This window comes from Mandrillus leucophaeus, unplaced genomic scaffold, assembly GCF_000951045.1.
Source record: "Mandrillus leucophaeus isolate KB7577 unplaced genomic scaffold, Mleu.le_1.0 Scaffold895, whole genome shotgun sequence".
Taxonomy (NCBI): domain Eukaryota; kingdom Metazoa; phylum Chordata; class Mammalia; order Primates; family Cercopithecidae; genus Mandrillus; species Mandrillus leucophaeus.
The window spans coordinates 352,922-376,616 of NW_012109752.1; the positions used below are offsets into that span (position 1 = coordinate 352,922).

Here is a 23,695-nt window from a genome sequence, read left to right on the forward strand (position 1 = left end):
AGCCGGCTGGTGGCGGGGTTAGTGCCCACCCTGGGCTGGGCCGGGGTGGGGTGGGGTCTGCCCACTGGCTAGGCTGGCCAAGCCCTAGCTTACCCTGGAGGGGGGAAGTATCTCTCCACTGCTTTATCCCTAACCTCCGTTGATGTGGTGAGAGGTTTCGAAAAAGTTAATACTATCCAAATGCCAAATGGCCATATCCTTGTGGGGCCTAATCCAAGGCCTTTCCTCCCAGCCTCACTTTTTTCCTTTCTGTTCCAACTAGAACGTCTCAGCCAAACCCGGAGCGCCCCCGCAGCCGGCTGTCGCCACCAGAGGCGGCTTTCCAAAGGATGCTGGCGATGGAGCTGCGGAGCCCTGACCATCCCCAAGCCGGATGCCCTGACTTCTCTCCCTCCCCAGGGCCGGTGGCTGGACTCTGAACAACTCCTTTCAGTAAAGGGGCCAGTCTTCACTGGCAGTGGCTGGTACTTGGCTGGCTCTCAGCCTGGAATGGCAGCTCTGCTAGCAGCTGGGTTCACTCCCACTTCATCCTGGCTGGAAGCAGTGCTGTGCTTTGAAATGTAGCCAATGAATACCCAGTCTGATTACCCAGATTTGGGCAGACTAGCAGTGCTCGCCAGAGTGGTCTGGCCTGCTATGGGGGATCCAGGTGATGTTACATGTCCATTTCATGCTTTGGGGGCTTTTAGCCCCACAAAACACCTTCAGCAGAGCCTTGATTAAAAGGAAACCTGCAGACTCTCCTGGTGACCGACGTTTCCTTTCTGTCCCCTCCCTCTCCAAGACTGATGGCTGGGAAGGGGGGAATGGTGGAAAAATGTCAACTATAGACAGGGTTGGGAAGAAATGCCACAGATACTACCAGATTTAAATAAGCATTTAATTAGGATTTCATTAGTATTTAATATTGCTTTTTCAATTCCAAAAAGTTAAATTTTCACTTCTTAGCAGATATTTTAAAGTACAATATTAAGTTTATACAAAATGAGCAATTAAGCAAACACCATTATTTCACATTCTTCAAAAATACAAATTCGTATTTATTCTTTTTTGGGTTTGGAGGTTTCTTCCTTTGGAAGTACTGAACCTGTAACGTTTTCATATCGCTCAGTGGAAGTCCGTTGTTCCCATGTTTCACACTTACTTTTACATAATCCAAATAAAACTATTTGGGATTTTAAAAGTTGTCACCAAGACCCCGGCCAATGATTAGTGTATGTCAAAAAAAAAGAGGGCTCTTGGGGGCTCTTGCCTTTCCTGGCTAGAAGATCTGAGCCAGAGATTAAGCAACAATCTGTTTCCAGCCACCTTCCCCAAACGGACTAGGAAGAGTTCACAGGAAAAGGGAACAGACACTTTGAACTCTGACCCCCACCCTCACATTCTCCAAAACACAACTAAGGATGTAGACTGTTGAGTCAAACAGCCCTTGGGAGGCCTGAGAACACAGCAGGAAAAGGGCAAGAGAAGCCTCTGACTTGGCACACTACGAGGATAACAAGGATATTGCAAAAAACACCCCTGGGTTTTGGTGCAAAAAGGTTTTATGAAAAATTTTCCCATAAGAAAAAGTAGAAACTGCATTGAGCTGAGAAAGGGACACTACGTGATCGCCCAATTTTGGCCCAACAGGCACACCACCAAAAGGGCAGCGTGTGGTTTTGAACCTCAATTCCAGTAGAAAAGCTTGTACTATGTACACATTGACATAAAGATCCAGTTTAATTTGCATTTTTCAGTGCAGACTGAGAAGCCCTCTCTTGAACAGGAGTAACAGTGAGAAATGCCCAGTGGTCGTTGGCTTCCCCTAAGGGCATCAGAAGAAATACAGGACCCCTTCCCTCTCTCCCTAAAAAAACATGCAAGAGGAAACAGGCTAATATGGCTAACCAATCAGAAATATGCTCCAGTTTTGTTGCCTCCACCCCGAAATATTAAGGAACAGATAATTTCTGATCTATGTCCCAGCAGAACCATTTGCATATTAGATCTATGAAAATCTTTCTGCTTTGGCTGAATTATATTTTAAAACTTGCCTATTCTATAGCCTGAGAATTTGAGAATTGAAGATAAAATGGGGGAGATGGAGTAAAGGGTGGCTGAAGTATATTTTAAAACTCGTCTATTCTATAGCCTGAGAATTGAAGATAAAATCGGGGAGGTGGAATAAAGGAAGAAAGTTGATAATGATTCATAGGATTTAATGTTTGTTTATAGGATTTAATGAAGGCTGGAGGCCTTTTTGCTTAAGGAACCAACACAGGTAGTATGGGGACCAGTATGGAAATGGCTCATGTTGCCCCCTGCCACCCATGCCCCCCCAAACATATTTCTGATTGGTGGTGTAAGACAATTGTAAACTCTTGAGAAATACTGTTGCAGTTCCACACATCAATGGTTTCAATGACTCTGGAAAAGTCTTTAAGGACAATGGATGTGATTACAAATATCAAAGTCTAGAAGGTGCCAGGTTTCTACCTAGGAACAATCTGTTCCTTCCTTTCAGGCATCATTTTGTAATGGTGAAGAGGGAAAAGATGGCGAGAGACCAAGAAGTGATGAAAAAGGGCCTCAACAGTCAGCAGAAAACAGGACCCACAGCAGTTCTTCAGAGAGCCTGAGGGGGCGCCCTGGGGCACACAGGGAAGGCTTGCATAGATTGAGCGGTTGCTGAGAATGCATAATAGTGTTTCTCTATGGACAGCCTCATAGCACAGGGCTGATTGAGCGGAAAAACGCGGCCAGGCCAGGGCCACATGGGACAACGACCATCAAGCTACACATATTGCACCAAGGTAAGTGCTTTTCTTTTCACACCTCAATTTAACTTTTTATTCTGAGCAAAAAATAAACTTTGTGGAAAGTATATATATGTATATATACACACAAAAGAAATTGCAGCAATCGGGTTAAAGATAAAATAACCTAAAGTGCTTTTTTATTTTATTATTTCTTTAATATACCAATATGAGGTTCTGCAAACTTGTCCCTCTGGACACATTCAGCATTATACAAAGTCTCTCAGGAAAACCCACCCACCCTCCAATATCCCCATCAGTCCACAGCCTTGACCCTGAAAATAAAACTCTCCGATCTACCACCTATCCCAGAGGTGAAGAAGAGAAGCCCCTTGCCTTTTACTCAGAGAGATCTTCACATCTTAAGGCCCCTCCTGGGCTTTGTACCATGATCTCCTTCTAAACGGAGGTGGAATTCAATAAATGACACCACTTCTGTCACCACACTAGTGGTGCTCCCATGAGACTGGCCAGACCCTGCCAGGAAAGACTGGGCCACTTTCCCTCAATGCCCAACCTACCTGCCTGGGAAGGGCCAAGTTCACTAAGGCAGTTTGGTGGTGCCAGTCAGTTTCCTTACCACCTCCTAAGTCCATGAACCCCAATCCCTGGTGCTAAGCACCCTTTGAAGCGGTTGTCTAACTGGAGATGTTAGTAGGAACTAGAAGATAATGTACAGGGTGAAAATGGTTAAGTTTACTATGGGAGAGGAAAAAGGCTTGATTTTTACCTGCTAGAATTCTACAAATCCTCCCTAATCTCACCCTAGGTTCATTTCCCACGTTTGGGAAACCACACTCACCATGAAGGTTCTTTCTGGCTCCAGCTGAGCTAGGGGCCCTCTTTCTTCCAAGGTCCTTGGCACTAGAGACCAGGCTTACAGAAGGGCAGGTAGGAAAAAAGAACTGGAAAAGGAGGGAAAGGAAGACTGCCTACCCTGGGAAATAAACCTGATCTTCACAACTCACTGGCATTTTAAGCACATTCCTGATTTTTCAAAAGCTGATTGGATCTGATAGTCTTTCTTGTAATCTAAAGTCACCCTCAAAAGGCAGATACTTCAGCTTCTTCAACTGGAAAAATCTGTCAGCCTAAACACTGTTTAAGATGCTGCTTCGTCACCCCTGATCTTTGAGAGTGAAAAGGCCACTGACCTGGGTAGGCCCCAACATGAGCACGCCCTGGCTAGCCAGGAAGAGTCGATATTTAAACCGTGGGTGCTTCAAATGTCCTTCCCTGGGCTCCTATTTCCCACCTCCACTCCCAGGGAACCCAAATCCCAGGTGACCACAGGATGGGCATATGGGAAGGTCATTACTGCCCTCTGATACTAGCTTACTTTGGGGTCCCATCACTACTCTCTCAGAAGTTGTAAACACCAAGGGCCCTACCTCAAAGCTTCCTGTGGATGCAAGGCCCAGAGAGATCCAAGGAAAACTCATGCTCAGCAGCTGGTTTTCCAGGAGGACTAACCCACTGTGTTAACAGGAAATTCCTCCTGCCTTATCAACTTCTGCTGAGGTCAGTGGTCATCAGAAGCCACAATCCTTTTGGAGAAGGGAGTGCAGAAGGTCAAAAAGAAGTCAATTCCCTAGACCAGGCACGGTGGCTCACACGTGTAATCTCAGCACTTTGGGAGGCCGAGGCGGGCAGATCACCTGAGGTTGGGAGTTCAAGACCAGCCTGACCAACATGGAGAAACCCTGTCTCTACTAAAAATACAAAATTAGTCAGGCATGGTGGTGCATGCCTGTAATCCCAGCTACTCGGGAGGCTGAGGCAGAATTGCTTGAACCTGGGAAGCGGAGGTTGCGGTGAGCCAAGATCGGGCCACTGCACTCCAGCCTGGGCAACAAAAGCGAAACTCCGTCTCAAAAAAAAAAAAAGAAATCAATTCTTCTGGCTAGAGTCCTGGAATGAGAAATTGGCTGCTTGTAGGTAAGACCATTTCTCCTCATGGCAGTAACAACATTCACCACCACTGCCCTCTTTGTCTGTCCCTGAACATCCTTGCTAAAGCCAGGGAGGGCCCCTGGCTCCAAGGTAAATTATCTGCTCTCAACAATGTCTTGGCTGGCCCTGAGCAATGGCTCAGAGAACAGGAGAGTGACCAATGCAGATCCCTTTACATTAGGGAATGAAAATGCAAGGCAAAATTATGGCTGCTTCCTGCCTGACACTGTCAGTTTGGAAGAGCAGCCTTGTTTGTGGACCACCACTCTTTGCTCAGGGCAGGGAAATGGCTCTTGGGAGGCAGAGGCCTATTCTGCACCTTGGGCCATGCCTGGCCTCTGAGCTTGGTGAGTTTGGTCAGCACTCATGACTATGTTAATATAGCCTGTTGAGAGAAACCTTCATGCTAGTGTGGACTGTATCTTTTATTTTAAGAGGCAATGACTTGGAGCCAAAGGCAGACAGATGGATATAATTCTATACACACACACACACACACACAATTTTTTCCTATAACACAACTTAGTGAAACATTCCAAATGAGATAACTTATTGCAACATTTCAGGCTTTTTGGTGGAAAGGGAATTTTTTTGTTTTGCTATACCCTGAGTAGAAGATCATCGTTTTGTGATTTTTCTTTTTTTTCTTTTTTTTTAAATAAATCACATGACTAAGCTGAGCAAGTCACATCCTTGTTTGCACTGTATGAGGCTGTATGCAAAATCCAGAGGGGGACAGAGATGGAGGGGGCAACCCAAAGCCTGGCTGGAACCTGGAACCAGGACACCTGGCCTGCCAATTATATGCCACCTCATACGAATTCCCTTAAATCTGCACCTTCTTCTGATAAGCAAAATGCGGCCCTTCTGCTCTGAGGAAGAAAATACCATTAAAAAGAAGGCAGACCACCAAACAGCAACTGGCCATAAGCCACAAGTTCTCTCTAGGACAAAACAGCGATGTTCCCCAAGGAAAATTCACTGCGATCTGCAAGCCCTGGCAACCAACTGAGAGAAAGAACCAGGAAGGCAAAGACAGTGATCATGTTGCTAGAACCTGCTTTGCACATGTCATCGACAGACAGCAGTCAACAAGCTGCCTAGGGCCTCTGCAGAGCCAGATCAACCCCACAGCCTGTGAGCCAGGCCTTAAACTGACTATTTGTGCTGAAGCGGGCTGCAGAACGACCCGTGTCATCCACCCTGAGCACCACCAACACTAAGCACAAATGACAACACCATCTCACCTGAACCCTGTCCAACTCACAGCTGCCTCACTGGCCTTTGCCACTGCCCTCTCTGATGAAGCAAGGGTCTGGCCTTCCAAGCAAATGTCAGCCTCAGATTCAAAAGACACACAGGAAGGAGCAACACCCAACACACTGAACTCTCCTGCCCAATCCACAAAGACCCCAGTGCAAGCGATGGGCAGCATCAGATTGATGGAAACCACACCCTTTCATTTAGAATTTTTATGCACACGAGTAACCTTAGTTTCCAAGTTCACATGACAACAAGCAAAAGTGACATACAGTGCAGCCAAACAGTTCACTTATAACTTAGCTTTTTTTGTTGTTTTTTGTTTTTTTCCAAAGATTAGTTCCTTAAAATGGATGCTCCTGGGATGTGAATAAAGAAAATACGTCTGAAAGGTGAGGATTTCAAACAGTAGATTTCTTCATCCTTCAAATTTCTGACCCATGATGGCAGGCATTGTACCTCATGCCTCCTGCTCACCCACTTTTTCCCGCAGGTGAGCACACACGGGCCCTTCACTTGGAGAAGCTGCTGGTGAGGCCCATCTCCTCCTCCCCCTGCAGTAGTGCTTCAATGGGAATCAGATTGGACGGGGTGTCCAGGCTCTGGAGGGACAGAAATTCTGACACATCCATGGCACTTAACGTTTCTGTCTGAGGGTCTGAAGGAGTCTCTGCTTGCCGGCTTTGCTCACAGGAGGAGGGTATGGTAGAGGATGATGACTGGGGAACAGGGGCTGAAGAGAAAGTCTGTGCTGGGAGCTGCAGGCTGGGCCCATCAGGAGCCTGAGGGCTCGGCTCTGGAGGGGGTGGGGAGGAGCAGCCCTTTCTCCTGCTGGTTGCCCGCTCCTTTGCAGAGTCCCGGCATGCACACTGACACTGACATGCCTCTTCTTGTTTGATGATGATCACAGGAACACTGAGGCCAATCTGCTGGACAGAGCTCCCTGCGAGAGAGGCAAGAGAGACTGCTCTTCAAGTAGCTACAGAGGCAGGAGCATGAGGGACAGGGATACATGGGCTAGGTGAGAGCAGAGTGCCACGGGAACCATGGGAAGGATGGTCACCACACTTCGGGGTTTGTTCTGCTTTAAATTGGACCACATGCCCTCTGAGGTAAAAGAGGGACACTCCCCAGCCGAAGACAAAGTCCCCTTTCCTTAGAAAGTCACACACACAATCTAGATGCACCCTGTATTTCCAGCTTCATTTCCAGTCATTCTCCACTGCACCCTCCATGTGGATGCCTACCTTGTTCCTGACACGTTCTTTACACCCCTGGGCCTGTGGGCTCTTCCTTATGCCTAAAATCCCTGGACACTACTCTTCTGGAGAACTGACACTCATCTTTCAAGACCTAGCTCACTCCCCCACTTCTGTAGGCCTATGCAGAGGGCTAGCTTGGATGAAGCACGTACCCAGCTTCCCAGCACACATGCACAGTGCTGCTATCTTCCTTCCACACCTCTCTCCTTGCGGTACAGGACCTGCTTGGTTCTGCCTGCCCAGGAGACTCTGAGCTCCTTTAGGACATCTTACTCATCTCTCACGTGTTGTGCAAACACTTGCTCCATATTCAGCCAGACTTTGTGTGTCTTGACAGAGCTAAGGACCAATGGGAAGGACCAGGTGCAGTGGCTCATGCCTGTATGTAATCCCTGTACTTTGGGAGGCTGAGGAGGGAGGATCTCTTGAGCCCAGGTGTTTGAGACCAGTCTGAACAATATAGTGAGACTTTGTTTCTACACATAATAAAGAAAAATTAGGCCGGGCTTGGTGGCTCACACCTGTAATCCCAGCACTTTGGGAGGCCAAGGTGGGCAGATCACTTGAGGTCAAGAGTTCGAGACCAGCCTGGCCAACATGGTGAATCCTTGTCTCTACTCAAAATACAAAAATTAGCTGGACATGGTGGTGAGTGCCTGGAATCCCAGCTACTTGGGAGGCTGAGGCATGAGAATCACTTGAACCTGGGAGGCAGGGGTTGCAGTGAGCCGGGATTGCGCCACTGCACTCCAGCCTCCGCAACAGAACGTGACTCCATCTCAAAAAAAAAAAAAGAAAAAGAAAAATTAACCAGGCATGGTGGTGCATGCCTATGGTCCCAGCTACTTGCGGGGGCTGAGGCAAGAGGACTGCCTGAGCCCAGGAGGTCCAGGCTGCAGTGAGCTGTGATCGTGCCACCACACTGTGGCCTGGGTGACAGCAAGACCTTGTCTCAAAAACAAAACAAAACAAAGGCCAATGAGCAGGAGAACAGGGTGGGAACTGGGAGGCCTGACAACTAGTGCTTTGGTTCCACCATAAATTCACTTATAACCTTGGGGGAGTCATTTAATTTTTCTGGGTCCCAGTGTCTTAATCGATAAAATAAAGAATTTGAATAAAAGGAACTTTCAGCTCTCTATGTGTCTCTGACCCAGATGCTATTTCTTCATTACTGTAATTAGAAAAGAGTCCAGTGAATTAACAACTGCCCTCTTTAGCATTAACTGTGATTCAAATTTTTTTTTCTGGCTACATTTTAAAGCTGTATCTGAAAGAGAAAGAACTGTTACTAAAGAATGTTAAACACAGTATTTTGGCGAGAAGTATACTAACTTTTAATAGTTGTGAGAATATGAAATACTCTAGCCAACAATACAATGTGAAGAATTTAACTGAGGCTGTTTAGAGATTTTTAAAGTTTTAGAAACTGGGACAAAGCAGTAATTAGCTGTGCCTCAAGGGGCCCACAGAGTTGCCTTCTCTTAAGGCTAACATGGAATTACATACCTGGGCTACTGGCTACTGGTACTGCAGTGGTAAAAAACACCTTCTCAACTTTAGATGCTTGCTGCTGAAAAAAGAAAAAGAAATCCCATTTATAGCCACTGTAATATGGCAGATCCCCAGGGACCTGAAGCCTCCCTGATTGTAATGGTCATCCAAGAAGACAGAAAACCCTTAGTGTTCAGGGGTTTTTGTACTGAGTGATGTTTTGTTTGTGCTCTGACATGAGGTCACTGCACTGTTTGACATTCAGTGCTGACAACGTAGCTAGCTTTGTACGCTACTAGTTGGCTGGCTCCCAGCTGCCTAATCCAGTAGGTTCTGTATCCAAAGGCTCCTCCTCCTCCAAGGTTGCTTTTCTCAAGCAGATGGTCTTCTCAGAGGGATCCCAGGGCTAGCTTTCCTTCAGATTCTCCACCTTCCCTGCTGCCTCCCAATACTTCTAAGAAAGCTGGAAAGTTCTTTTTTTCCCCTCAGAGATTAAGTTGCATGCCAAGGACAGGCTAAGGCTTCCTCTCACAGGCAGACAGCCCTGTAAAGGCCTTGTGCTATAAGGTGCACAGCATAGTTCAAGGGTGGGCCCTAGATTCGGCCACACTTGGATTCAAGTCCAAGCTCTGCCACTTATTAGTTGTTGATGTTGAGCATGTGATTTAACCTCTTAGAGTCTTGTTTCCCCACCTATAAAAACAGGAATAATAACTGCTATGGATGGAGTATCTGTCCCCTCCAAAACTCATGTTGAAAGTTAATCCCCAGTGTGGCAGTATTGAGAGGCTGGGTTTTTAAGAGGTGACTGGGTCATGAATGAATTAATTCACTCATGGATTAATGGGTTATCATGGGAGTGGGACTGGTGGCTTTATAAGAAGAGTAAGAGAAGCAGGGTGTGGTGGTACATGCCTATAGTCCCAGCTATTTGGAAGACTGAGGGAGGATCGCTTGAGCCTAGGAGTTTAAGGCCAGCCCAGCCTGGAACATAGTGAGATTCTCTCTCTTAAACAAACAAACAAACAAACAAAAAGGCCGGGCACAGTGGTGGCTCACACCTGTGATCCCAGCACTTTGGGAGGCCAAGGCGGGCGGATCACAAGGTCAGGAGATGGAGACCATCCTGGCTAACACGGTGAAACCGTCTCTACTAAAAATATAAAAAATTATCTGGGCGTGGTGGTGGGTGCCTGTAGTCCCAGCTACTCGGGAGGCTGAGGCAGGAGAATGGTGTGAACCTGGGAGGTGGAGGTTGCAGTGAGCCAAGATCTCGCCACTGCACTCCAGCCTGGGCGACAGTGTGAGACTCCATCTCAAAAAAATAAAAATAAATAAAATAAATAAATAATAAGAAGAGAGTCCTGAGCTAGGATGTTCAACCCCTTGCCATGTGATGCCCTGTGCTGCCTCAGGACTCTGCAGAGGGTTCCACACCAGCAGGGCGGCCCTCCAGATGTGGCCCCTCAACTTTGGACTTCTCAGCCTCCATAACTCTAAGAAATAAATGTGTTTTCTTTATAAATTACCCAGTTTGGGGTATTCTGTTTTAAGCAACAGAAAATGGACTAAGACAATAACCAAAAACCTTTCAAAGGCCCCTGTGAGGATGAAATGAGATGATGCACGTAGGACACTTGGCGCATGGTGAACATTCAGTAAACATTATTATTTAAGGCCGGGCATGGTGGCTCACACCTGTAATCCCAGCACTTTGGGAGGCCGAGGCGGGTGGATCACCTGAGGTCAGGAGTTCGAGAACATTCATTATTTATATTATGACTAAGCAGGACTACAAACCCATGCCCAGAAAGTCACCCTTATCACTCTACTATACTTCCTATTACATGGGCTAAAAGGTTTCTACTTTCTTGAAGTCTTATCTTGAGGCAGCTTTGTCTTTTATCTCTCTAAAAAGGAAATTAAAAAGTGCCTCTAAGATGAGTGTGGGAGGAAAGTGAAAGCTTCTGGCTAAGTTATATGGCAGATGATACTATAAAATAATAATGGAGGCCGGGCGTGGTGGCTCACGCTTGTAATCCCAGCACTTTAGGAGGCCAAGGTGGGCAAATCACCTGAGGCCAGGAGTTGGAGACCAGCCTGGCCAACACGGCGAAACCCTGTCTCTACTAAAAATTCAAAAATTAGCCAGGCGTGGTGGTGCGTGCCTGTAGTCCCAGCTACTCGGGAGGCTGAGTCAGGAGAATCGCTTGAACCCAGGAGGCGGAGGTTGCAGTGAGCCAAGACTGCACCACTGCACTCCAGCCTGGGCAACAAAGCGAGACTCTGACTCAAAAAAAAAGAAAAAAAAAAGGAGAAGTGAGACCCATATTTAAATACCTGAAAAGAAAAGGGATGACTTGTTTCACTCAGCACCCCAGGACAGGGCCAGAGAAAACAATAAAAACCACATAGAGGCGGGCTGGGTCACAACACTGGAAAGCCCTTTCCAATGACTCTGGCTATCTAGAAATGGAAACAGGCTCTCTAGATCTAGAGGGGATTGGCAGCCTACTTCTGGAATTTGAGTGTTCTCCCTATTGAGCCCCAAATCGCCTTTCTAGTGTGTCTGATAGTAGCATACATCCACCTCTAGATTCTCCAACTTAGTACATCCTTTTCTCCATCTAATTCCTACCCGTATCTCAAGGCTCACCTGACCTGTATGGTCACCCAACAAACCATTAGTGTCTGAACCCCTCAACGCAGTGGCCAAGAGCCACCAACTCTGGGATCAATCTGCTTCTGCTTAAACCCCAGCTTTGCCACTTGTGAGCTGTGGGAACTTCAGCCAGTCACCAAACCTCTCTGGACCTCTGCCCTCCATTGGGAAAATTAGACCTACCTCCTAGGATTGTTGTAATATGTTAAAATGTGCTTTGTGTGACACACAGAGCTGCAGGTATACAGAGATAGTAAAAATATCAATGATTACTAGGGGAGGGGGAAGACGTAGAAGGGATGAATAAGTGAAGGACAAGGAATTTTTTAAAAAGTGAAACTATTCTGGATATTGTAATGGTAGATAGATGACATTACGCATTTGTCAAAACCAATAGAACTGTACAGCACAAAGAATGGACCCTAATGTAAACTATGAACTTTAGATAATAATAATGTATCAATACTGGTTCATCAGATGTAACAAATGTACCACACTGTTGCAAGATGTTAGTAATAGGGGACAAACACAAGATGATACAGATAAAAAATAATAATAGGGGAGGGAGGGCTGGGCATGATGGCTCACGCCTATGGTCCCAGCACTTTGGGAGACTGAGGCAGGCAGATCGCTTGAGTCTAGCAGTTCAAGACCAGCCTAGGCAACATGGCGAAACCCCATCTCTATAAAAAATACAAAAAATTAGCCAGTCGTGGTGGTGGGTGCCTGTAGTCCCAGTTAGGAGACTAAGGTGGGAGGATGGCTTGAGCTCGAGAGGCGGAGGTTGCAGTGAGCTGAGATAGCACCACTGCACTCTAGCCTGGGTGACAGAGCCAGATCCTGCCTCAAAATATATAATAATGATAATAATAAGAGGGGAAACTGGGGATGGAGAAAGGTTTATGGAAACTCTCTGTACCATCTGTTCAATAAAGTCCAAAAAAAAGTAATCTAAAAATAATGTACATAGGTAATAACCGACACGTTGCAAATCCTCAATTTTAAAAAATATGTAGCACATAAGTCCTTACACATAGTAAGGACTCAATAAATAATAGCTGTTGATGTTTTTTAAATTATCATTATTAGTATTTAGTACTTAATCTACTGGTAATATTAACTTTCTTTTTGGCATTTTTAGCCTCTTTAACTAGAATATACGTTTTTATAAAAAAAAAAATCATGGTTTTTTTTCTCTTTTCTGTATCCTCCAGATATTCAGTGTGGTATATGGCAAATATCAGGCTTTCAAAGTTGTGAGATTGGCCACCCTGAGACAATTCTTCACCATGAAGCATTAACTGAAAGACCAAGTCATTTCCCTAGTCATCAAGACCAAGCACTTCCTCAGAAAATGATTCTATGATGGGCTGTGGGAGCAGATTAGTTCTCTGACTTGGCCACTGCTATCCGGTGCCATCTGACTGGGTCACATCAGTCCCTCACATCAGTCTGACTCTGCCTTGAAGACAACCTTCTTTTTCTGGAATATTCTGGGGCCTCTGGAGTTTGCTGACTGCTTTTTTATACTAGAAGATGTGATTAGATTCCAGTATCAGTAGGAATATTTGTTCGAGTGCCTCCTGCTAGATAAAGACTGTTTCTCTGCCTCCTTATTGTAGGTACTGACCACAGCATTTCCTACATTTATACCACTTGATTATGTGGAAAATGACTAAAAGGTAGTCATTGACAAGTTTCATGGTGGATATGACAGCCACTTTTCTTTTTGAAGTAAAAACTTCTGAACACGTCACCTATGTAAACACACTTCACCCCACTGGGTATATTTATACATAATACTTACAATTTGTTCTTGGTTTTGTGGAGAACTGGTGGCACCATTTAATATCCATTGTAAGTTCTGTTCTCCCATGACTAGGCTGGATTGCAGGATAGCTGTGTTGGGAGTCGGGGTGATGGTTATTGTGGGATTATTAGTTAGGACAGAGTTGGCACCCAGGGGCAGAGTCTGGACCATGGCTGGCAGGGGCTCAGTAGTACTTTGTGGTGGGGCTGGTGCTGCCACAGCTGATGCCACTGCCGCTGCTGATGCAGAAGCCCCAGCAACAACAGAAAGTCCTGGTACGATGGGCTGCGGTGCCTGGGGGTGCGGAATAAACTCTTGATGATTAGCAGCAAACTGTGTGCTGTGGGGAACAGGCACTTCTGGAGGTTGTAAGAGAGCAGGGGGGTTGCCAAATGCAGCTTGCTGGGAGCCAGGTCCTAGGGAAGGAGCAGGCGGAGGAGCAGACGGAGCTGAGGCAGGTAGTAGAGGCTGGGGTGGCTCGGAGAGGCCAGGCTGCAGTACAAGTGGAAGAGATAAAGATGCTGAATTTCCTGTGGATGGCGGAACATCACTGACTGACTCTGCATCACCATTAAAACTTTCAATCAAGGAAGCTGGCAAGAAAAAGAAATAGAAATATATATATACATATCCCAAGCCTTAGATGAGCCACAAAAACAGTCATTATGGGCTAAACAAAACACAGCTGAAGTCCACTGAACTCATCTCTTCATAGCTAGCAGGCCAGCTTTCTGTCATTTTCACTTAGTGACACCTCTGGTCAAAGTATCAAGTTTCACCATCAACCTCACTTCCTAAATGTGAAGACCCAATATAGGTCTAACCATTTAAAAAAGTGTCTTAAGGCTTTTCTGGCAAAGAGACTAAACATCCTTTTTTTGATATAACTAGTGAATATACTTTCTGACTAATGGGAAGTTTTACAGACAAATTTTCATCGAACACAGTATGATCGATGCATCTGAAATTTGTGAGTTTGTGGGTCCTGTTCATTCATAGACAGTGTATCACATCAGAAGAAAGAGCTCACAAGGCTGGGCACGGTGGTTCATGCCTGTAGTCTTAGAACTTTGGGAGGCTGAGACAGGTGGATTGCCTAAGCTCAGGAGTTTGAAAGCAGCCTGGGCAACATGACAAAATCCCATCTCCACCAAAAATAAAATAAAATAAAATTAGCTGGGTGTGGTGGCACATGCCTGTGGTCCCAGCTACTCGGGAGGCTGAGGTGGGAGGATCACTTAAGCCTGGAGGTGGAGGTTGCAGTGAGCCAAGATCACACCACTGCACTCCCACCTGGTGACAACATGAGACGCTGTCTCAAAAAAAAAAAAAAAAAAAGCAGAAGAAAGAGCTCACAGCTCCTCCCATTTTGTTTTTTACAGCCAACAAAAGATTCTGGGAAAGGGGACTCTCTTCTTCAGGACTGAGGGAAGTAGGGGAAAAGATGGAATTAAACTGAAAGACTCAAACTTTTCTGACCCTTTATAGAAAGCTCACTTCATTTAAGCTAACTAGAATGATTCATTGTGCCTATGACTCAGTGTGTCAGCAAGTGCTGAGATGTGAGTAGAAAGAGTCCATGTGACAAACCTGTCTGTTGAGGATCTTCCTGAATTGCCGTATCATCTGAATTCTGGAACATTGATTCAAAGATGATTGCTGGTGAAATTGTGCTGAGGTCCTGGCCCTGGGTCTATTGGAGAAAGACAAAGATGTGAGATTGGCCATCTTGAGACAATTCTTCACCATGAGAGAACACATTCAAAGCAGCAGAACTAGAAAGAAAATCTTTTTTATGCATCTTGTTTCTACCTTTTGCTATTTAAAGTAACACATATTTTCTTAAGCCTTAGACACTAAAGATTTGGGTCCTCAAATATTTTATTTTTATTTATTTATTTTTTAATAGAGATAGAATCTCACTATGTTGCCAAGGCTGGTCTTGAACTCCTGGGCTTAAGCAATCCACTCAACCTCAGACTCCTAAAATGTTAGGATTACAGGCATGAGCCACCATGCCCAGCCCCTCAAATACTTTAAAACAGGAACTGGCACACTATGACTTGCCAGTTATTTCCTGTTTTTGTAAATAAAGTTTTATTGGAACACAGGCAAACGCATTCATTTACATATTATCTGTGCAACTTTTGCTACAGTGGCAGAGTTGACTAGTTGTGACATAGACCATGTGATCGACAAAGCCTAAAATATTTACTGTCTGGCTCATTACCAAAAAACCTTGCTGACTTCTGATCTAAAAGACCAAATCTTACATTAAAAAATGAGATTATAGGCCCGGTGTGGTGGCTCACGCCTGTAATCCCAGCACTTTGGGAGGCTGAGGCAGGCAGATCACCTGAGGTCAGGAGTTCGAGACCAGCCTGGCAAACATGGTAAAACCCCATTTCTACCAAAAATACAAAAATTAGCAGGGCGTGGTGGCAGGCGCCTGTAATCCCAGCTACTTGGGAGGCTAAGGCAGGAGAATCGCTTGAACCTGGGAGGCAGAGGTTGCAGTGAACCAAGATCGCACCATTGCACTCCAGCCCGGGTGACAGAGCAAGACTCTGTATCCAAAAAAAAAAAAGAAAAAAGATTATATAATATTCATTACCCTGCAACTTGCTTTCCTCGTGTAATAACATTGTGAATATCTTTCATAATATCTATGATATTCTAATATGTATGCATGGTAATAAATCAAACAAGACAATGATGATAATAGTGATAGCTTTATACTTAATAAAAGGTCAGAGGCATTAAAAACAAAAGGTAAAATGTGAGGGGGAAAAACCCAACACAATCCCTGAGGGCCTGCCTCCCCACAGGCACTAACTAAAATGAGCACTCTTCACTTTAGTTCAGGGAAGGGAAAAGACTACAGTTCTTCTATCCATGGTCAACCTCCAATCCACCTCTACCCCTACAGTCTGTAGGGCAAGAGTGGTAAGGACAACTGCCTACAAAGTCCAGACAAGGAACAGAAATACGTGAAGCAAGGGAGGTGGGTTGTGGCATACTGGAGAGAATGCATGCCAGTCACCTCAAGGGCTTCAGCCAAATGCTGTCACGGGACTATGCAGGCCAGGAATTACCAGAACTCAAGTGGCAAAATTTTGATTTTCTTTTTTTTGAGACAGGGTTTCTTTATTCTGTTGCCCAGGCTGGAATGCAGTGGTATGATCATAGCTCCCTGCAGCCTTCAACTCCCAGGCTCAAGCGATCCTCCCACCTCAGCCTCCAAGTAGCTCGGACCACAGGTATGGGCCACTACATCTGGATAATTTTTTAATTTTTCTGTAGAGATAGGGTCTCACTATGTTGTCCAGCCTGGTCTTGACCTGGGCTCGAGGGATCCTCCCACCCCAACCTCCCAAAGTGCTGGGATTATAGGTGTGAGCCACCGTATCAGATGCAGAAATTTTGATTTTTACATGAAATCTACCAACTTGTGGCTGGGCGCGGTGGCTCAAGCCTGTAATCCCAGCACTTTGGGAGGCCGAGACAGGCGGATCACGAGGTCAGGAGATCGAGACCATCCTGGCTAACACGGTGAAACCCCGTCTCTACTAAAAAAAATACAAAAAAACTAGCCAGGCGAGGTGGCGGACACCTGCAGTCCCAGCTACACGGGAGGCTGAGGCAGGAGAACGGCGTGAACCCGGGAGGCGGAGCTTGCAGTGAGCTGAGATCTGGCCACTGCACTCCAGCCTGGGCGACAGAGCGAGACTCCGTCTCAAAAAAAAAAAAAAAACAAAATCTACCAACTTGTAAAGAAAAGCAAGTACAGCTGACCCTTGAACAATATGTGTTTGAACTGCACAAGTGGACTTACACTTGGACTTTTTTCCACTTCTGCCACCCCGACACAGCAAAACCAACCCCTCCTCTTCCTTTTCCTCTGTCCACTCAATGTGAAGACAATGAGGATGAATCACCTTTACAATGATCTACTTCCACTTAATAAAAAGTAAATTTATTTTCTCTTCTTTGTGATTTTCTTAACATTTTATTTTTTCTAGCTTACTTTAAGAATACAATATGTAATACATATAACATTCAAAATATCTGCTAATCTAAACTGTTTATGTTCTCAGTAAGGCTTCCAATCACCGTAGGCTAAGGCCATTGCTAGCTCAGTTTTGAGGGAGTCAAAAGTTATACTAGGATTTGGTTGTGCAGGGGGTATGGGTTGGGGGGCCAGCATCCCTAGCCCCTGTGTTGTTCAAAGGTCACATGTAATTGAAAATAACATAAACACACCATATACACCAAACTAAAGCCTAACTTTAGGGCAGATCTTGCCCTAGTGACAACTTACGTTTTAAGGTCATTTTGCAACAACTCTGCTTCTAGAAGGGAGAACTCAGAAGGATCACTTTGGGATTGGGCAGAAGTGTGGTGACGAGTGGGGCTGTCCACCAATCTAGACGTGCTCAAAGATTAAATTGCCCACTGGAGCCAAAAGGCAACAATTATTCTCCCCCTACCCCTTTTTTGAGACAGGGTCTAGCTCTGTTACCCAGGCTGGAGTGCAGTGGCACAGTCAAATCACTGTAACCTCGAACTCCCGGGCTCAAGATCATCCCCTCGGCCTCCCAAGTAGCTGGAACCACAGGCACATGCCACCATGCCTGGCTGTTTTTAAAAATCATTGTTAGTAGAGATAAGGTCCTGCTATGTTGCCCAGCGTGGTCCTGAACTGGCCTCAAGCGGTCCTCCTAAAGCACTGGGATTACAAGTATGAGCCCCCACCACTAGCTGATGATTCTATTCTAAGTCTGTCAGCTGAAGGAGAGGAAATTCAGTGATTTTTTTTTTTAAGTTCAGTGATCTTGATTGCCAATATGATAGAAGCTGAAGTCAGAAATTATGTGAGGCCAGGCGCAGTGGCTCACACCTGTAATCCCAGCAGTTTGGGGGGCTGAGACAGGCAGATCACTTGAGGTCAAGTGTTCGAGACCAGCCTGACCAACATGGTGAAACCCCGTCTCTACCAAAAATACAAAAATTAGCTGAGCATGGTGGTGTGTGCCTCAAATCCCAGCTACTCGGGAGGCTGGGGCAGGAGAATCACTTGCACCTGGGAAGTGGAGGTTGCAGCGAGCCGAGATCAAGTCACTGCACTCCAGCCTGGGTGATGGAGTGAGACTCCATCTCAAATCTAGTGGGACAACTTCCAGCTTCCAGTCCAGACAGAGTTAAAACTCATAGGCCAATAGTGTGACCTTCAAATTTTCATTGTGACACAAAGAAATACATTTTACACTGTATATACATATATTCTTCATATTATATACATATCCATATATGTAACTGAAACAAGTCTATGAAACAGACCTTATCCTTACTATGTGCAATGTCCTCTGATTTTTGTTCTATTCTATTATGTCTTTGAAATGCTGATTGTAAACCACTATTTTAAAACCCAATAAAAAGGTGCAATCCAGTTTGAAAAATAGTTGACTAACAACTACCATTGAGCATAAGCTTTGCAATCTCCTCACAGCTATTATTATATTATTATTTTTGAGCTGGAGTCTTGCTCTGTTACCCAAGCAGGAGTGCAGTGGCACGATCTTGGCTCACTGCAAGCTCCGCCTCCCAGGTTCACGCCATTCTCCTGCCTCAGCCTCCCGAGGAGCTGGGACTACAGGCACCCGCCACCACGCCTGGCTAATTTTGTGTTTTGTATTTTTAGTAGAGACGGGGTTAGCTGTGTTAGCCTTGTTAACCATGACACAGTGTTCACTGTGTTAGCCCAAACGGTCTTGATCTCCTGACCTCATCATCTACCCGCCTTGGCCTCCCAAAGTGCTGGGATTACAGGCGTGAGCCACCGTGACTGGCCATAGTTATTATTTTTGTTCTGTTTATAAATCATTATAGGTAGTAACATAATTAAAAAGGAATGAGCTGGCCGGGCACAGTGGCTCAAGCCTGTAATCCCAGCACTTTGGGAGGCCGAGACAGGCGGATCACAAGGTGAGGAGATCGAGACCATCCTGGCTAACACGGTGAAACCCCGTCTCTACTAAAAAATACAAAAAACTAGCCGGGCAAGGTGGTGGGCACCTGTAGTCCTAGCTACTTGGGAGGCTGAGGCAGGAGAATGGCGTAAACCCGGGAGGCGGAGCTTGCAGTGAGCTGAGATCTGGCCACTGCACTCCAGCCTGGGTGACAGAGCAAGACTCCTTCTCAAAAAAAAAAAAAAAAAAAAAAGGAATGAGCTGTATTTGTCAATGATATTAGGTTGATGCAAAAGTATTTGCAGTTTTTGCCATTACTTTCAACGGCAATTACTTTTGACCAACCTAATCTCTCAATAATACTAGGGAGAAGAAAAGGAATGGGCTGTGTGCCTCCAAAACATATGTACAAAAATGTTCACAGCAGCACTATTCATAATGGCTCCAAACTAGAAACTATCCAAATGCCCAACAGGAGAAAGAACAAATATTGGTATATTCATTTAGTGTATTGTGGTATATTCACTTAGTGTAATATTGCTCAACAACAAGAATGAATGACCTGTAACTGTATGTAAGAATATGGCTTAATTTCTTAAACATAATGTTATAAGAAGAAAAGCCAGACATAAACAAGTATATAAGTCCAATCATAAAAGCATTTAAAAAAAAAAAAACCGGAAAAATTAATCTTAGTTGTTAGAAATCAGAATAGTGGTTGTCTGCAGGGAGAGATCATAGCTTTTGGGGGTATGTGGTAGGGGGGCCTCTGGGGTGCTGGGAATGTTCTTTCGTTTGTTTGTTTTATTTTGTTTTGTTTTGAGACAGAGTTTCCCTCTTGTTGCCCAGGCTGGAGTGCGATGGCACGATTTCAGCTCACTGCAACCTCTGCCTCCAGGGTTCAAGCGATTCTCCTGCCTCAGCTTCCCAAGTAGCTGGGATTACAGGCGCCTGCCACCACGCCTGGCTAATTTTTGTATTTTTAGTAGAGACGGAGTTTAGCCATGTTGGCCAAGCTGGTCTCGAACTCCTGACCTCAGGTGATCCACCCACCTCAAACTCCCAAAGTGTTGGGATTACAGGCGTAAACCACCATGCCTGGCTGGGAATGTTCTTTTTGATTGGGGTGCTGGTTACATGGGTGTGATGAATTGTGATGATTCATCAAGCTATACATTTATAATACATGTGCTTTTCTGTATGTGTATTGTACTACAATAAAAAGTTTGTTAAAATTTAAAAAAAGGAAAATGCTGCAGCCCCCGCCAAGCTTCAGGGCAAAAACACTGGGATCAGAGTGTGTAGGAACAACTTTCACAAGTAGAGAAGACAAGAACAGGCTGAGCTTTCCAGGCCTGGAGCAAGGAGCAAAGAGCAAAGAAGAGGAGAATACAGGTAGCTGTCTGGGACTAGGATGGAGGATCCTGGAGCTGAGCAGCCAAAACGCTTCGAGAAGGCCATTCTCTAGCACCTTCAATCCTCCTCTAACAAAAGATCTGAGCGAACCAAAGTTCATTTCTAGGACATGCATACAAATGGGCTGCTCAGAAACCCATAAAATCATTATCTCATATAAATTTACTATTTGATTTTAACAAGTCCTGATTCTTTTTTTTTTTTTTTTTTTGAGACAGGGTCTTGCTCTGTTGCCCAGGCTGGAATGCAGTGGTATGATCATGGCTCACTCCAGGGCTCAAACAATCCTCTTGCCTCAGCCTGCCAAATAGCTGGGACCACACCAGCTAATATTTTACTTTTACTAGAGATGAGGTCTCACTGTGCTGCCCAGATTGGTCTCAAACTCCTGGGCTCAAGCCATCCACCCACCTCTGCTTCCCAAAGTGCTGGCATTACAGGCATGAGCCACTGCACATGTCCCTAATTTTTTTTTTCAAGCAAAGAAAAATTAATGCTATTGCTTCAAGGAATTGTGGCCTTAATTTGAAAGGCTAAAATCAATTTCTACATCTGAGATAAACACTGGGTACCAGAAGCATAATCTATAATTAAACCCCAAGAGATAGTGCTTCTCTCTCTTGATTATATAAATTGATAGCAAAGGCTTCCCTTTTTTATAAGTACTTGGTGTCCCCTTATGCCAGGGTATTTTCCTGGTGACCCTAGGGCTCCAGAAAGCTCCATAGTTATATGTCATAGTCTTGGCCAGAGAATAGACTCCTAAGCTATTTAACACAGTTACATGTTAAAGGGATATTATTCCCAGAAATCTTAGGCTGGGTAGCTTAGAGGGCATCTAGGCCACCTAGTACAGAAATTTCTTTTAGAACATTAGTTGTGAAATAGGAATATGCATAAAAATCATATGATGTACCCATTTAATCTTTTTCTCTTTGTTCTTTAGATTAGTTCATTTATATTGATCGATCTTCAACTTAACTGATTCTTTCTTCTGTCATTTCCAATCTGCTGTTAAGCCCCATCCAGTGAATTATTTCAGCTATATTTTTCCGTTTTAGATTTCCATTTGGTACATTTTTTACAGTTTCTATTCCTCTGCTGAGATTTCCTATTTGTTCAATAATTACAAGCATATCCTTTACGTCCTTGAGCATATAATAGCTCTTAAAAATCCTTGTCCCATAAAAAAATAAAAAATAAAAAAAATCCTTGCCTGTTAATTTTAACATTAGATGAGTCATCTTGGGGTCCACCTCCACAGATTGCCTTTTCTCTTGTGGAGGGATCATGTTTTCCTGTTTCTTCACGTGTTTACTAATTTGGGATTCCTCTGAACACTGCAAACGATATACTTTAGAGACTCTGAACTCTGTTACACTTCTTAGAAGAGTGTTGACTTGTTTGTCTCAATATTCCATTGACTTCATCTCCCTTGCAGTGGATGCAGCTGTGATCTTTGTGTAGTTCTTTAGCCTTGGCTGGGCTGCTTAAGAGTCTATCACACACATCCATGATGCAGGGTTCAGCCAGAGATTTGGAGGGAGTTTACACACAGAACTTGGGACTCCCCTTTAGTGACTCTTTCCTTTCCAGGTTACCTGCCTTCACTTTCCAGGTACTGTGGCCACCCTGAACTCTGTCCTCTGGTTATTCAAGCCAGTAATATTGACTTTTTATTAGTTTGGCTGCCTCGTTGGGTGTCAACTGGGGCTTGTCCAAGGTGGATAAGCCATAAAACTTGCAAGCCTACCCGATGCCTTTACTATCTTCCAAGTAATCCCTTCTTCCAAGGTTACCTCTGCTTGCTATTGGTTGCTCACCAGTGCCTTTCCACAGTAGTTTTTTATATTTTGTCTAGAATTTTCAGCTGTTTTCTACAGAAGAGTTGGTCTCATAACAACAACTCTGCCACTACCAGAAGGAGAATTACACCTTGTCATGTTTACATAAAAATGCAGATTCAGATGCCACGATCAGACATGCTGACACAGCAGGCTTGGGGGAGGCACAAGAACCTACAACTTTAGAAGTACTGTTGTTGACTCCACTAATCACACACTGAAAAAAACACTTTTTCACAGCATTCCTGAATCATTCAGTCTCTGTTCAAATACTTCCCATCACATTTATTCATTATGCACATAATCACAGAAAATCTAGCCTATATTTACTTACCAGGAAAAACGACAACAAAAAAACCCGAACTCAAAATTAGTGTTAGCAATACTGTAAAACTCTCACGTTCAACATGGAGGAGGCTGCATAAGCTCAGACTCAATGCACTGGTTTGTATGTTGCATCACGGAGCCATGGGAATGGCAGTCAAATTTCCTAACAGCTTGAAATCAAAGCAATCAGATTAAGATAAAGTGGGTTTGTCCTTTAGCAGATAGAGGCCTGTATATGTGTAAGAGGTTTCTTCAAAAAGTTAATAAACTTAAAGAAGGGAAATTTTTTTCTCCCCATGGCAGAGAAAAAAATAAGTAAAATTAAAATTAAAAAGGAAAAAGGAAAAAGACCAAGCCAGGTCACATAGATAGGGTTTGAAAAAGTCCAGAAACTAGAATTCTGGTTATGTCTTACAGTACTAGACTTCCTCAAGGAAGTTCCTCAAGGACAAACTATACCAACATTTTTTACTACTATAAGCTCAGTACTGGCATAGTGCCTGGTCAATACATATTTGCTAAATGAGTAAAAAAAGAAATTTTCTGGGGCCAGGAGGTTACGAAGTGAGTGACCTGGGTCAAAAGGAATGAGGCCTCAGAGAGAACAGCCTCTCCTAATAGAACTCTTATCAGGAGGCCAGGCATGGTGGCTCACGCCTGTAATCCCAGCACTCTGGGAGGCCAAGGCAGGTGGATCAGGAGGTCAGGAGATCGAGACCATCCTGGCTAACACAGTGAAACCCTGTCTCTATTTAAAATACAAAAAATTAGCCGGGCACGGTGGCGGGTGTCTGTAGTCCCAGTTACTCGGGAGGCTGAGGCAGGAGAATGGCGTGAACCCGGGAGGCGGAGCTTGCAGTGAGCTGAGATCGCGCCACTGCACTCCAGCCTGGGCGAAAG

General features: G+C 44.8%; 2 protein-coding genes and 1 long non-coding RNA gene across 3 annotated transcripts in view; 1 reads left to right on the plus strand and 2 right to left on the minus strand.

Moving 5' to 3' along the window:
* Positions 1-8: 8 nt before the first annotated feature.
* Positions 9-743, plus strand: LOC105531566 (chromosome unknown open reading frame, human C1orf122; the record flags this gene model as incomplete). The annotated part of the gene is made up of 2 exons (XM_011969512.1): positions 9-17; positions 263-743. Coding segments are annotated over 2 exons (105 nt in total), but the record flags the coding sequence as incomplete, so codon positions are not given.
* A 116-nt stretch (positions 744-859) lies between these two features.
* On the minus strand, positions 860-4,775 carry LOC105531567. The gene is made up of 2 exons (XR_001004824.1): positions 2,135-4,775; positions 860-2,048 (listed from the first exon to the last, which is right to left on the minus strand). It is a non-coding gene; the product is annotated as an uncharacterized LOC105531567 (long non-coding RNA).
* A 1,433-nt stretch (positions 4,776-6,208) lies between these two features.
* MTF1 (metal-regulatory transcription factor 1) overlaps positions 6,209-23,695 on the minus strand; it is a 46,961-nt gene continuing 29,474 nt past the window's right edge. The window contains exons 7-10 of the mRNA XM_011969519.1: positions 14,830-14,932; positions 13,237-13,832; positions 8,783-8,846; positions 6,209-6,954 (exon numbers count right to left, since the gene is read on the minus strand). Of these exons, the coding sequence (XP_011824909.1) occupies positions 6,524-6,954; positions 8,783-8,846; positions 13,237-13,832; positions 14,830-14,932 (1,194 nt within the window). The 3' untranslated portion in view covers positions 6,209-6,523. The remainder of the gene's footprint in view (positions 6,955-8,782; positions 8,847-13,236; positions 13,833-14,829; positions 14,933-23,695) is intronic.